This window comes from Candoia aspera, chromosome 9 (assembly GCF_035149785.1).
Source record: "Candoia aspera isolate rCanAsp1 chromosome 9, rCanAsp1.hap2, whole genome shotgun sequence".
Classification (NCBI taxonomy): domain Eukaryota; kingdom Metazoa; phylum Chordata; class Lepidosauria; order Squamata; family Boidae; genus Candoia; species Candoia aspera.
Genome location: NC_086161.1, coordinates 24,338,089 through 24,351,461, shown reverse-complemented (window position 1 = coordinate 24,351,461; position 13,373 = coordinate 24,338,089). Strand labels below are relative to the sequence as shown.

Genomic DNA, 13,373 nt, shown 5'->3' with positions numbered 1-13,373 from the left:
TTTGGAATTATGGCCAAAAAGTTCGACCTTGGTTTCATCAGACCGTAACACATTTTCCCACATGCTTTTGTCAGACTGGATGTAGGTTTTTGCAAAGTGTAGCTGGGCTTGGATGTTTCCCTTTTACCTTTTTGATAGCTTGGTGGTTATAACTCTGCCCTATGTTACAGGGCTATCACAAAGAAAACGTGGAACCCAAAATGCTTGGTTTTCTATGTCCTTTCCTATGTAGATCTTTGGAAGCTGGCAATACCCAAAGCCCTGCTAGATGGCCTTCCATCGGGTATACCCAAGATCGTGACATCATGTGTCTTTTAGACTTATGATGTGACTCTCCAGTGGTGGGCTCACCACAATCTTCCAGCACCTTCTTTTCTTTTTCCTTTGTCTCTTGTTTTGCTGTCTTCATCCTGTCTACATTAGGGCTTTAGGTGGGAGGTAAGTTGGAATTTGTTCTTTGCAACCTTAGGCTTCATTATTTGGATTGTTGTTCCAGCTGTTGGTTTTAACCTTGTACACAGACTAGAGTCACTCCTGGGAGATGGGCAGCCATAGAAAAGGAGGGAGGGAGGGAGGGAGGGAGGGAGATAATGCATCATATAAAGTACCTATGTTTCTAAAGGGAAAGTGTGGAATCTTTATTGCTTGTGCATAATGAAGCCAATGGATGCACATTGCATTTTAAGGTTTTGTGATCAAAAGATAGTAGAGGATCTTCCTTCTCTTTGCTACAGTATAAAATGTAGAGCTCAGCTCAGCTCCTGGTGCCTGACTAGACAGGCACATCCATGTACTTTTCTTGGCAAAAATATAGACATTCTTTTCCACTGCCATGTTGTGTTGTGTTTTTTGTTTCCCACCTCCCTCAAGAGCACCAAGACATCTAGCAGCTGTGAGCATCACTTTATCTCCTCCAGAAGGGTGGTTCTGCTCAAGTATTCCAGCAAGCAAGCCATGAATCTGAGCGTGCTTCTTGTTCACACCTGCCTTTCCTGCCACCCTCCTCTTGTGTTTCAACCCCATTCTCTACTTCCAGATGAAGCAGACAATGGTTTACCAGTAATTTAGAAAAGAAAAAGGAGAAGAGAAGCAGACTTCATGAGAAGGAAATGCATGAACACATGGTTTGTACCCCCTTTTTTTGGCAGCAACATGTTAGAACTTTCAGGTAGGTACTTTATAATAATCCTTCTGCTACAACTTCCCCTGAAGTAATTTGTCTGTGATTCCCCTTGGCTGGACTCTGAGATCAGAGAGAATGAATTCTGTGGGAGAAGCAGAGACATCTCTGTTTTGGATTTAAAGGCCATCAGGAAGCCCTTCTTGCTCCTTCTTCCTTTCCCATCAGGCATAGGATCTTTCCTAAAACCTATTCTCTGTTCTAAGGCAGTCTTTTCCCACCTGGTGCCTTCAGGATGTTTAGAATGCAACTTCCATAATATGTCGACTTTGCTGCTAGGGGAATGTGGGCATTGAAATGGGATTTGAGGTACAACACATCTGAAGGGATCTACTGCTGAGAAAGGTAACCATCAAAGTAAAACTACACATTCTGTGAAAACAGTCTCACACTTCTTGAACGGGATGTGTGCGAGAGTAGATAGCTTATGAAGCACTCTCTGAGTTTTTGCGCTTACTCGGCTACAGAATGGCCAAGTGGTCTGTAAATGCTCAGTCTTCCAATGGTCTACAACCTCCTTGGCTTTCCACACATATCCAAGAGAAAACATAAGGTGGGAACTACTGAGATAGTTTTTTTTTCAGATGGTCAAGACAGGAAGGCTGCAGAGTGATGGAAAACTGTGTCACAGAGAACCACCACACTTTGCATCAATAAAAGTAGGCTCAAAGATACCCTCAAGTGAAATTCAGAAGAAAAACGAGGGAAAGGGCTGTTCTAAGGACCGAGGCTCATGTGGTAGGACCCTATGCTAGGGAGAACTATTATGGCAACTTAGCTTAGGTTTCTCGAGGCCAGCAAAGATCAGCAAAATGTCCCTTGGCCCAGAAAGGCAGGGGAAAGATTAAGCCCAAAGCAAACAAACCTGTGTTTTCGTTTAGCATGTTGGTTAAATCCAACTGATAAATCAGAGTTTATTTCTCCCCGTGTCATTCCACCAGTCGCCCTGTCTGGCTATTGCTCTGGCAAGCTGGTGGGGAGTGGGGGAATAAGACCAGGGTTTGAAGAAACATATTCTGTGTCCCTAGAATTCTGAAACACCAATGACCTTTTGGAAGTTTTCCGATTTCAAAAGACCATCCAAACCGTTCTTCAATTGTTTTGGATGTGCCCAGTTCAATTCTGTGCTGGGATTCCATCAGATTTGCTACCAAATCTGGTGAGAAGGAAAGAACAGTTGGATAGAGAAAATGGGCAATCTGTAACATGCATACAAACATACGTACATATAAAAATGTAACAAAAATGTAACATATACATACATACATACATACATACATACATACATACATACTTATAGGAATAGGAATATATCCTAAAAATACAAAAGTAACCTGGATTTCAATCTTATCGTTCTTTGAATGGCTATTCCGTTTTGGGGGGAGGGCTTTGATTTTGGGCCCATCTTGAAATAATGAGCAGGACTGATACAAGAATGAATTTGTCTTTGTGATCTGCACGTAGCTGAAAAGAGAAGGAGAGAGGGCTTTTAAAGTCAGATATTTTAAGTGCATAATAAATTAGGTGCACACGATCGTGATTCCTGAAACCATCATCCTGATACATCTCTTCTCGCTTCAGAGGAAATGCAAACTCCAGGAATCTGAGAATGAGTTTAGAGATCACGAGGTTAAGGGAGCAGAGAAAGATAAGTAGTCTTCATGCCTTTATTTGGCTCATTTCCTTTTGCCCTTGATTTCTAATCTTTCACTTTCATCCCTCTTTGTTTCTGTGGCTTGAAAAGCTAGAAATGGAACTTTCCTACAATGAAAATCGTACAGGTTTAAGTATTCGAAGAGCCAACGGACATCACTCTCTGGACATTGACATTTTCCCCCATTGTTTTTTGCCCATTGAATTCAACGCCTAATAAATGGGAGAGATCTCTGGGGAAATCTAAAATATTGAAATAACTCTTGGAATGATATTTAACTAAATATTGAAATAACTCCTGGCCATGATATTAAACATTAAGTTAGCTTTAATTATTTAAATGAAAATTATTGACCCATCAGATCAATTCCAAACCCTGAACCAACCCTGAAGAGGATGGGCCTCTTTCGTGGGTGGGGTCTGGGGCAACTCCCCCCCCACACACACACAATGTAATGTACTCTTTAATTACTTCTAAATACCAGCAACTTGCAGACAAAAATATGATGCTAAAGGCACAGCTGGGCATCAGCTGCTCACGCTTTTAGTTTGGCGGTCTGGTTGATTCTGTGCGGATGAAAAATCCCATTGAAATCTATTATATGGGGCTGATGGCCAAACTACATGTTACATCATTTTCAGAGTGTACAGCAGATACCTATTACAAAATGACTGTTATGGCAAACTAGGAATGGCTAATTCATTAAATAGGCTATCACATGGTTAAAGGCATCTTGGTAAAATTGAATCTGATCAGATGGTATATTTGGGTGTAGATCATAACACACTAACAGCAGTGACTGGGTCTTCACAGTTAAGTTTCACATGTCTTCAAAGGCTCCTTGCTGCAAATTCATAGCCTGGTGAGAGGAAGGACTGCCCACTAGTGTCCTCATGGTCCATTCCACACATGTACACATCACCCAAACAGGTGTATTCCTTAGGTCTGCAGCTGGAGATCAAGACTACCCAAATCACCCAACTGAAAATGAAAAGCTGCCCACATAGAGCACCAACCAAGCTGCCCTCGTGAACCCAACATTAGAGATTAGAGTTTATTAGAATGTCTTTTGAACAGTACATAACTGCATCTCAGTGTTGTGGTCCAAGGGAACAGGAGGTGCCACATATACCATATTCCCAGTAACCTCATACAGTAGTTTGTGACAAGTGATGGATGATGAGAGCATAGCTGGTACCCTGCAGCAGAACCAATGCCTCTGTTCCCACGTGGACACCAAAATCAGCCACTTGTTATTGGCTGATATTGTTTTATCAGGTAGACCTAAAAAGAACATTGGAGTCATGTTTGAGCGCTTTCAGATGCAATCACCCGATATTCGGAGTACACTCTAGACAGTACAAATTATGGACTCTATTGCTAGAGGGCATTGTTTCTCAACCTCAACTTTAAGATGCAGGGACTTCAACTCCTAGAATTCCCTAGCCAGCACGGATGGATTGAGGCACAGAGCAGTTTAAAGATGAGGTTCTCCCAAAAAAAAAAGGGGGGGGAATTAACAGGACACTTCCAGAAAGCTCTGCCATTAGAGTAAGATTTTTCTCACTACTTGTAGTGATCAGGGTGGAAGAGTTACCCTCAAATTAGTTATCTACGTTCCTTCTCCCAGGATTCTAATAGCTGACTGAAATATAAGATCTAAGATATAAATCGAGATAAAAACTATCTCTTCTGGAGAAATTTGCTTATGGAACTGGAACTGGGGGTTTGACCCCCTCTTGCTGTTTTTCCACATCTGCAGGTACACACTGTGGATGGAAAAGGGGCAACAGACTTGAATATATTTCATTTAAAAAAAAAAAAAAAACCATGCAAAGGGACTTTCTTCTGAGCTGGCATGGAGAGGATTTTACTGTTTCCACTTTTAATTCAGGCTAAAAGGCTTCTTTAGTTTAGAAGTGCCATTCAGGGACTATTTAATATTTTTAAAGTAGGCAGGAAAACGTAGCCCAAATTAAAATGTGATTTTTAAAAAACCATATTGCTAACATAGCATTTAGAAAGGTCATTGTGGAAGCCTTCTGAAATGAAAAGGAAAGGTAGTCGGATTCAAAGAGCCACCAAAAATCTTGCTTGGGACCAAAACCCCCCCCAAAAACCTCACACTCCAAAAAAGAGAGATGAGTAGAATGAGAATGCTTTATACAGGTCATCCTTGTTTAGCGACCACAATTGGGACCTGCAACTAGGTTGTTAAGCGAAGCGGTTGCGAGTGAAACGACGACTGAGCTTGTACTTCACAGACCTGCGGTGGTCGTAAATATGAAGATTGGTCACAAAGTTACTTTTTCATCACCGTCGTAACCGCAAATGGTCACTAAATGAGGCGGTTGCTAATCGAGGACTACCTGTATTGCTATTCCATTCCTTCCTTGCAAAGTCGGGTTTTATGGAGTGTCTTCTCCATTGCCTCCTAAGAAAAAACACAGAAGTAGCAAAGGTGAAGAAAGCAGAACAGTGATTTGGTGACAGTGACCAGTAGTGCCCTGTAAACACAAATGAACAAAACATAGCAATTTCACACTAAATTATGATACATGAAAGTTCCTTGTAATTATTGTGAGGTAACCAGTTGCTACCTAAGATTCATGCGCTCTTTGAAGGGGCACCTCCAAAAGTCATTTGCATATCTGTAAAAGGATTCAGTAAGCTGTGAGGATATACTAGTCGAGATAGGATATACTGTGAGAATACACTAGTGCGTGTCGCTGGACACAATTTATGGGCAACTGTTGTAGTGCTCACACTTGTGCAACTAAATCTGGGGCTGGGTGAAGAAATGTGTTTTCTGTTGCATGGACCCAAAAGCCCGCGATCCAGGGGTCTTGCAAATATGCCCGTTGATACGGTCCTTCCATATTCTACCGAGCTTTTGAGGAACAGGCGGAACAGCTGAATAGGATGCAAGCAGAAGAGAGGGAGTAAGGAACTGTGTCCCGGTGATCACCAGGGCCAGTTGCCACGGAATGCTGCAAGTGCTTTCAGCAGTAGAGCAGGGCTGCTGTGGTGCACGTTGGGGGGAAGTGAGGAATGACTCAGCCGTCCTACAAGCTGAGGTCTACCACAATACGCTTGTAAACCAGTGTGTTCCCCTTGAAGCTGGGGGCCAGGAGGACACTCATGTCCTCCAAAGGGATAGGCTGGAAAGCTCGTGGAGCTTGGACAGAGAGTTCTTGGAACTTCACAAACTTCTGCTTGTCTTCATCCCAAAGGTAGATGTGGGTAAAGGAGAAGTCACTACCCAGAGCCATATAACGATGCTGAGATATCTGGAAAGTTCTCGAGAGGGCATGTTCTGCACCTCTGTGAATCGCAGCCCTTCCCACTTGACCACCTTGGAATCACCAATGTAACGGCTCAGACACAGGTAGTTGTCTCTCTCTATCTGGAAATGCTTGACCATCTGAACATCCATTACTTCTGCGACGTCACCCAGGTGGGCAAACTGCTTCTGTGAGCGATTCCATTGGTAGATGATAGGGGCCTGGGAGCTGCTAGAGATGATCAGTCGGGGTTTCCCATCTACCTCCAGGTGCTCCACATCGGTGTCACGATGCCACGAGTGCAGGTCTTGGTGGGAATAGAAGCCATTCTGGTTCCAGCGATACAGGCTGGTAGAGCCCGCCTTGGAGCTGTCGGCGATGACAAAGAACCACTCATTGTCGATCTGGAAGGCCTCGATGTCATTGGGCTTCCGGATCTTCTGGCTGTCAATATCTTGGATCTTAACGAACTTGTCAATGTTGGTGTCCCAGCGGTAAATATAGGAGCCCCCAAAAAGCTGAGCCACCACAACGTACAGGTGGGATTCTACCACAATCGGTTTGCAGTAAACCGCTGAGTGAGCTGCAAGAGAGAATTGGAAAGGGTCAGCACAGAACACCGACCGACAGCAGGCGCGCTCTGTGAGCACCGCTGCATCACAAGGAGCCCAAACGTCCTCTGTGCCCGTCTGAGTAGGTGAGCGAGCTGGCGGGAGAGGATGGGGGTCGAGGTCCAGTACTGAGATTCTCACCTGATCGAAACGCCGCTATCGTTTAAATACGGGATACCCAAAGAGTGACCTTGGGACCTGCCAAGTGGAATTCCTTACTCTCGCACCTGCCGAGAGGAGTGTCTACGCCTCTTATCCCCTCCTGCTGCGGTAATGGGGAGCTGCAGGCTAACATTTCCAGGGAACGACACATCTGGGGAGGCCCCTTTGAAACCCTATGGATGGCAAGGGACAGGTTCTGGTCCCCGTGCCTTTTAGGAGAGGGCCTGGGGAGAAGACCCCATGGTGGAAGGCAGCGTAAGTCAGGGCAAGAAGTCAAACACCCAAGGCAGGCAATTTAAACGTAATCTGAGATAATGTTAGGAAAACGGAAGTGAACTTTCTGTAACGACTGTTTGCAGAATGTGGTTGCTAGGTCTGATTCCCGCAGTGTGCCAAGAGCTAGACAGTCGGCTGTTACTGGGTTTGGGAGAATTTTTCTTTGAATCCTTTTTACTTTATTTCTGTAAGCTCCTTAGAGACATTTTGGAATGGAGCATCTCATAAATCGAAGGGAGGGAGGGAGAAGGAAGGAAGGAAGGGGGGAAGGGTGGCTCTCAACCCTGGCAACTTTAAGATGGGTGGACTCCAGCTCCCAGAATTCCCCAGCCAGCATCGCTAGCTGGGAGTTGGAGTCCACCCATCTTAAAGTTGCCAGGGTTGAGAACCACGGTCTAGAATATCCAGGGTGCATAGAGCCGCCAGATTCTTACATCGGAGAGAAGAATTGTGCATTTGTTCTGAATGCAGTCCTCCCCCCCACAACAAATGGGTGTTGGTGAAAATGTGTACAGTGCCCGTAATGCAACCTTCCCTAATCCTGCACCCTCTGAAGATGTTGGACTACAGCTCCCAGAATTCTTTGCCAGATGGCCTTCCCAGCCAACATGGACTTGCACTTTTAGAATGCAGCAAAGCTAGCTTGAGTTTGAGAAACTTCATCCAACCATCCTGTCCGATCCAACAGGGTGGGCAAATTTTGGGTCTCTTCTATGAAGCAGTGACATCCAACGGAAAGCAGAAGACCTGTTTCTCTGCCACAGCATCTGCCTTGTGGAACAATGCTTCTCCCGTGATCTGATCCCTCGTGGCCTCCTATAAAACCTTAAAGATTTGACCAAGACTTGGACCAGGATATCTGGTGAGACTGGTTTGTATGATGGTTTGTATATTTTGGGGGGTTCTGAGTCAGACCTTGATAGTATGGCACTGCATTGCTTGTGGTTGTCATTCATTCATTCATTCATTCATTCATTCATTCATTCATTCATTCATTCATTCATTCATTTGTGCTGTTCTTGTTTTAAATGGTTGGGATAGGCAGCCATATAAGTCTTTTAAATAAATCTGCAGGGGATCTCTTTTTCACAGCCTGAGGTGACCTTCCTCCCTAAAGATTCCTCACCCCACACTGTGAATGGGTCCTCAACCTTTCCCTTGCTGTATGTGCCCAATCTGTTGCCTTCCAACCACACCAGGGTGAACAGATGTCCCCTTTTGCCCTGCAGCTGTGCCTTACCAGGGATGCGGTCAAAGTCTCGTAGCTTGCGCTCAACGTAGTCCCACTTCAGGATGGTACAGCTGCTGGAGCTTGGCTGGGCCAGAGCCACGTAGAGGTCGCTGGAATATGTGAAGGGCTCAGCAGATACAGACTGGAAGGGCAGAACCTGGTGCACCACAAAGTCTGGGGTGGGGGAGAAGAACCAATCATGTTTAAGGGGCTCCCATAAAACCTGGAGGAATTTACAATCAAGATACCAGAACCACAAAATGTGGTTTCCATCCAAGGATCCCCCTGAGCTAGGGGCATCCACAATAGAGGTCAAAAAAGTCAAGTTGGTGGCCAGGACCACGTGATCAAAGGCTCACTGTCAGGATGGAAGATCCTGCCACTATTTGGTAATGGGATTTGCAGTAATTAGTTTAGCATACCTGCAGGGTTGTTGGGAATGCTTTGTAGTTATTAGTTAGGCATGTAGGACCGTTAGGATTGTTGATTAGGATGCTTAGTCGAACGGCTGGTACAAGGCTGACACAAATGGCATGGCATTATCAGCTTGTTAGTGAAGGATTTATGACTAAGGAATGAAAGAACTGTGAGAAGAAAGGAGGGGTTGTCACAGAGTGAATTCCTCCTCTGGGAGTGGGGTGGTGCAAAGGTTGAAGATGTAACTGACATTTTGCACGGGCTTTTTAGTCTAGTCTTTGCATTGGAAATGATCACTTGTATTAAATAAAGATCTCTTCCATATCCTTTAATGGCTTGTGGCAAGAGTCTTTGAATTAATAACAAACAGGATCACGACCTTCACACTCACCCTGGTTTTACATGCAACACATGGGGCTTCAATCATGGGGGCACAGCTGCCCTTTTGACTGTTCTGACCCCTCCTGTGGATGTCTTCACATGCACCAAAGCCTTGAGTGTCATCAGCATAGTCCCTTCAAAACTTTTCATTTGTATTTATTTTATTAATGGCTTCAGTCAAGTCTTGCCCCTTGCTTCCCAAAGACCCGCTCCGAGGCAGCAGTCACAGTGCCATACTCATATGGCACCTCCGTTTCCAAAACATTTTCTCCCCAGTTGTGCAGCTTTTCAGCTGTTTTCAACCACTGGTTGGATATCATCCAATCCAGGGAATTGTATTGTCCTATTTGATGCCCAGTACTCTGCTGTTTTTTTTTAAAATATTTGTGCTATATTTAAAACATCAGCTGATCATAAGGCAGACTGGCATCTGGGCCTCATTTTCTATATGCAATCTTTTTTTTTTTTAGAAATTCCAGTAGCCTCACTGAAAATTTGTCAAATAATGTCCATAATACTTTTTAGGTTAACTGACGTAAAATCCTGTAATTTTACAAATGAATCCATCCTTTTGTCTGTGACTTCTCCTAGCAGAAAGAAGTGGAAATAGGAAAAGTTTCACCAGCAAATCCTCATTTTACTAGCTAGCTTTTAACAAATGCATGGTGGTTGTTAAGGAAAAAATGATGGCAACCTCACCCTGAGCTCCAGAGGCAGCTGGAGAACATGAATGTAACTCTGATAAACCAAATTCTTGACCTGATTTATGAGTTCTGATGCCATTTCTTAGACGGCCATGCAAAGACATCCCTTCCTACCTGTGGTGATACAGTCAAAGTCCTTCAGAGGGAGCTCTCGGATCTTCTGGCCTTGGTACTGGGGGGGACCACCACAGAAAATGGCAGGCATACTTGTGTTGGTGTTCTCCATCCATTCTACCAACCATTTGATCTTGCAATCACAGGTCAAAGAATTCCCTCGAAGGTCTCTATGGGGAGGGAAAATTTGAGGACCATCAATGAACTTCTCCAGCTCAACTCTAAAGACAAGGCCCTATATCAGGGTTTCTCTAGCAGGGTTCCATGGAACCCTAGGGTTCCGCGAGAGGTCACTAGGGGTTCCCTGGGAAATCATGATTTATTTAAAGAATATTTCAAATTCAGGCAACTTCACATTAAAGAGGTATGTTTCATTCTTTAGTTTAAGAACACCATTAATGCACATGTACAGGCCTACCCATGCAACGAATAGAATCATTTTGTGATTCCTGGCCTCTATTTGAGCCTGAATGTGCAGGAGTTCCCTGAGGACTGAAAAATTTTTCAAGGGTTCCTCCAGGGTCAAAAGGTTGAGAAAGGCTGCCCTATGTAGTCCCTAAAGAAACAAACCAAGTGTGGAAATGGGGTCAGCTCTATCGTGGGGCTGAACTAGAAATGAAAATTTGGTTCTAGCACTAATGGCCCATCTTTCTCTTTGACTGTAAGACCCATCAAGAGCTGCCTTCGGACAACTTGCTTTACTGAATTAACCCATTTGCTGCATTTGCGTATTGAACCATAAACCTATCACTGGTCGGGTAGTCGGTAAAAGCTAAACCACACACACGGCTGGGGAATGTTATGACCTCTTTGTTTGCCATCTACGTTAGGATGATTCCTGAACTGGTCCCTGGTAATTAATCAGCAGAATGAGGATGAGGACAGAGAATGATGCACAATCCCTAACATAGCCCAATACTGTCCTTTTTTAATGAAGTGTGTGTGTTACACAAATTAAGGTTTGGATCGTCCTGTTACATATCTGAAAGGTCTCTCTACAGCCAATTAAGTCAATGTCTTCTGGCCCTGTGCCCTGCTCTAGTGCCCCCTGGGTAAGTGGGAATTCAGCTCCAGTTCTCTCACTTTCAGCACATCATTCTTTTAATGGCTAGGCAGCTGGGCTAAGCGAATATGCAATTTACATCTTTAAAAACCTGGAATCCTATCCAGTCATACTTAAGTTACACATTCTTGTTTCTAAGTCTCTCTGGTTTCAGTGCAAAAATAATAGATGTGTGTTTAAACCATGTTCCCTCATATTCCATTCATTATTCACACCCATTGATTTTGGAACTTGGACTTAAATTGTCCCAGTTGGCTGGATTCACCCAAAGACTTTGCCTTAGTTCTTTTAACTAAAGCTAATCTTTGGATGCAGTCTCGATGACCTACTGTTGACGAAATTAACAATCGTATGGGTAGACAGAGCCCCAAAGACATTTCTACTTTCAGAAAGAATTAGCCAGATTACCATAGGCCTCTAGTAGAATACACAATGATGTTTCATGCATCATGAGGTCATTGTGCAAAGGGCACAAATTATGTAATTTGTGTAATTTGCATGATGATGTCATGTTGCCCATGATGTCACTTGCCCATCTAGTACCCCTAATGGCCACCCACATGCTATTATTCCTGTTACTGTTATTTTTAAAGTATTCCCAACCTAAGAGGGCCTTACAGATCACTAAGTATATCCAAAGGCTTCAGGAGATCTCTGGGCAGCGTCTGCAGGTTGTTGTTGGCCAAAGATCTGAAAGAAAGGAAGGACAGCTGTTTTGTGCCAAACATTTCATTGTCCTCACATTAAGACTGAACAATGGAAGTTGCAAGCTGCAGCTATGCTTTTTGAAAGATTCTTCAATGTGCAAAGTTGCAAGCTGCAGCTATGCTTTTTGAAAGATTCTTCAATGTGCAAAGGTTCATCCTTTTTAAGAGTCGTGAAGAGTTGTACAACTGAAAAAAAAAATCCCAGTACTCTCTTCCACTTTGCAGCAAGACAAAAGGTTCAAAAATACTCCACCATTCAAGGTAGAGAAATTCTAGAACCCTGAAAATGAGGTAGAAAAACAGAAGCCTCCTTCTCAGGGGAAGAATTCTTCCAAAAATCTGAAGACTTAATTCATCTCAGAGGTCCTGATCACCGCGAGGATAGATACCATGTTTTCTTTGACTTGCTACCAAGAGAGAAAAATTATCTTAGGCTCCAGACTCTTTAGCCAGATGGGTGTGAAATGAGCTCTGTGCATTGGTGTAAGTGAAAACTCACAGATGCGTCAGGGACTTAAGCCCACGAAAGGCATTTTTTGACAGAGACTGGATGTCATTGTTCTCAATGAACCTGAGGAAAAAGAACAAGATGATAAGGGGCCATGTTTTGGTAAGGTTCCCCCTACATTTTCTACATCACCCACCCACCCACCCACCCACCCAAGGGAGCCCCAGGCCCACCGCTCCTCACCACACGCCGCAGAGTCGCCACGACCACCAAGGCCCGGCCCGGGCGGCCGTCCCATCCAGGGCTCGTCGCTCTGGCGGCTCGCCACTCCGCCGACCGCTGCCAGGCCAGCCTCGCTGCCGAGGCCCAGGGGCCAGAAAAACACCAGGCCCGCCGCCCCTCGCCGCAAGCCGCAGTCGTCGTGAGCCCCCCAAGCCCCGTTGCCGAGGCTCGTCCGGAACCGCGGAGACGCTCAGGCCACCCCTCCACGCCGTCGAGGCCGCCGCGTCGCCCGGCTCCGGCCCGCTCAGCTCGCCGCACCAGCCCGCGGGCCGCAGAGTCCCCGGGGACCTCCCGACGCCCGCCGCAGCCCGCCGCTCACCGCCAGTCCAGGCACCCAAGTCCAGGCGGGGAAGACCGACGAATCCAAGCCCGGGCTACTTAAATTAAGCCCAGGCGATCCTTGTCCACCTCAGCCCCACCAGCAGCAAGGCGGGGGGTTGGTCAAACGGGCCTAAAGAGCCGAAAGCCCCCGAAATTCCGCAGCGCCGAGAGGGAAGGAGCGGCAGCTTAACTCATTGAGTTAACTATTTCTCTTAATTGCAAGAGAAAAAGGATTTTTTAAAAGCCACTTAAGATATGGAAGTTCATGTATTATCCCACCTGGCAATTTCCACAGATTTTTATATGCCAGCCAGAAATTATTTAAGAACTTTATTCCAATATCATTTTATGGAACTTACAGACTGTATCTTACTGAATAAACGTCTGTCTCAACTGCATTTCCTTCCCAGACTGACATTCTGATCAGGTTCTAGCAAAGAGAAGCTGGCACTGATTTTCACAGCGCATGGAGACTGGCATTTTGGGCAGCTCTTAAAGGGCTCCAGCCCAGAGAAGCCTCTAATAAGCCTGACCTTTC

At 45.0% G+C, this 13,373-nt stretch overlaps 1 protein-coding gene and 1 pseudogene across 1 annotated transcript; one reads left to right on the top strand and one right to left on the bottom strand.

Moving 5' to 3' along the window:
* Nucleotides 1-5,886: 5,886 nt before the first annotated feature.
* On the bottom strand, nucleotides 5,887-11,613 carry LOC134502911 (leucine-rich repeat LGI family member 3-like; annotated as a pseudogene).
* Nucleotides 11,614-12,373: 760 nt separating this feature from the next.
* On the top strand, nucleotides 12,374-12,901 carry LOC134502910 (basic salivary proline-rich protein 3-like). The gene has a single exon (XM_063311424.1). It carries the CDS (start codon nucleotides 12,374-12,376, stop codon nucleotides 12,899-12,901), a length of 528 nt encoding a protein of 175 aa, XP_063167494.1.
* The last annotated feature ends 472 nt before the right edge of the window (nucleotides 12,902-13,373 follow it).

Bases quoted from the DNA above. Each gene is read 5' to 3' on its own strand.
- LOC134502910 (XM_063311424.1), top strand. From the start codon at position 12,374: ATGATAAGGGGCCATGTTTTGGTAAGGTTCCCCCTACATTTTCTACAT.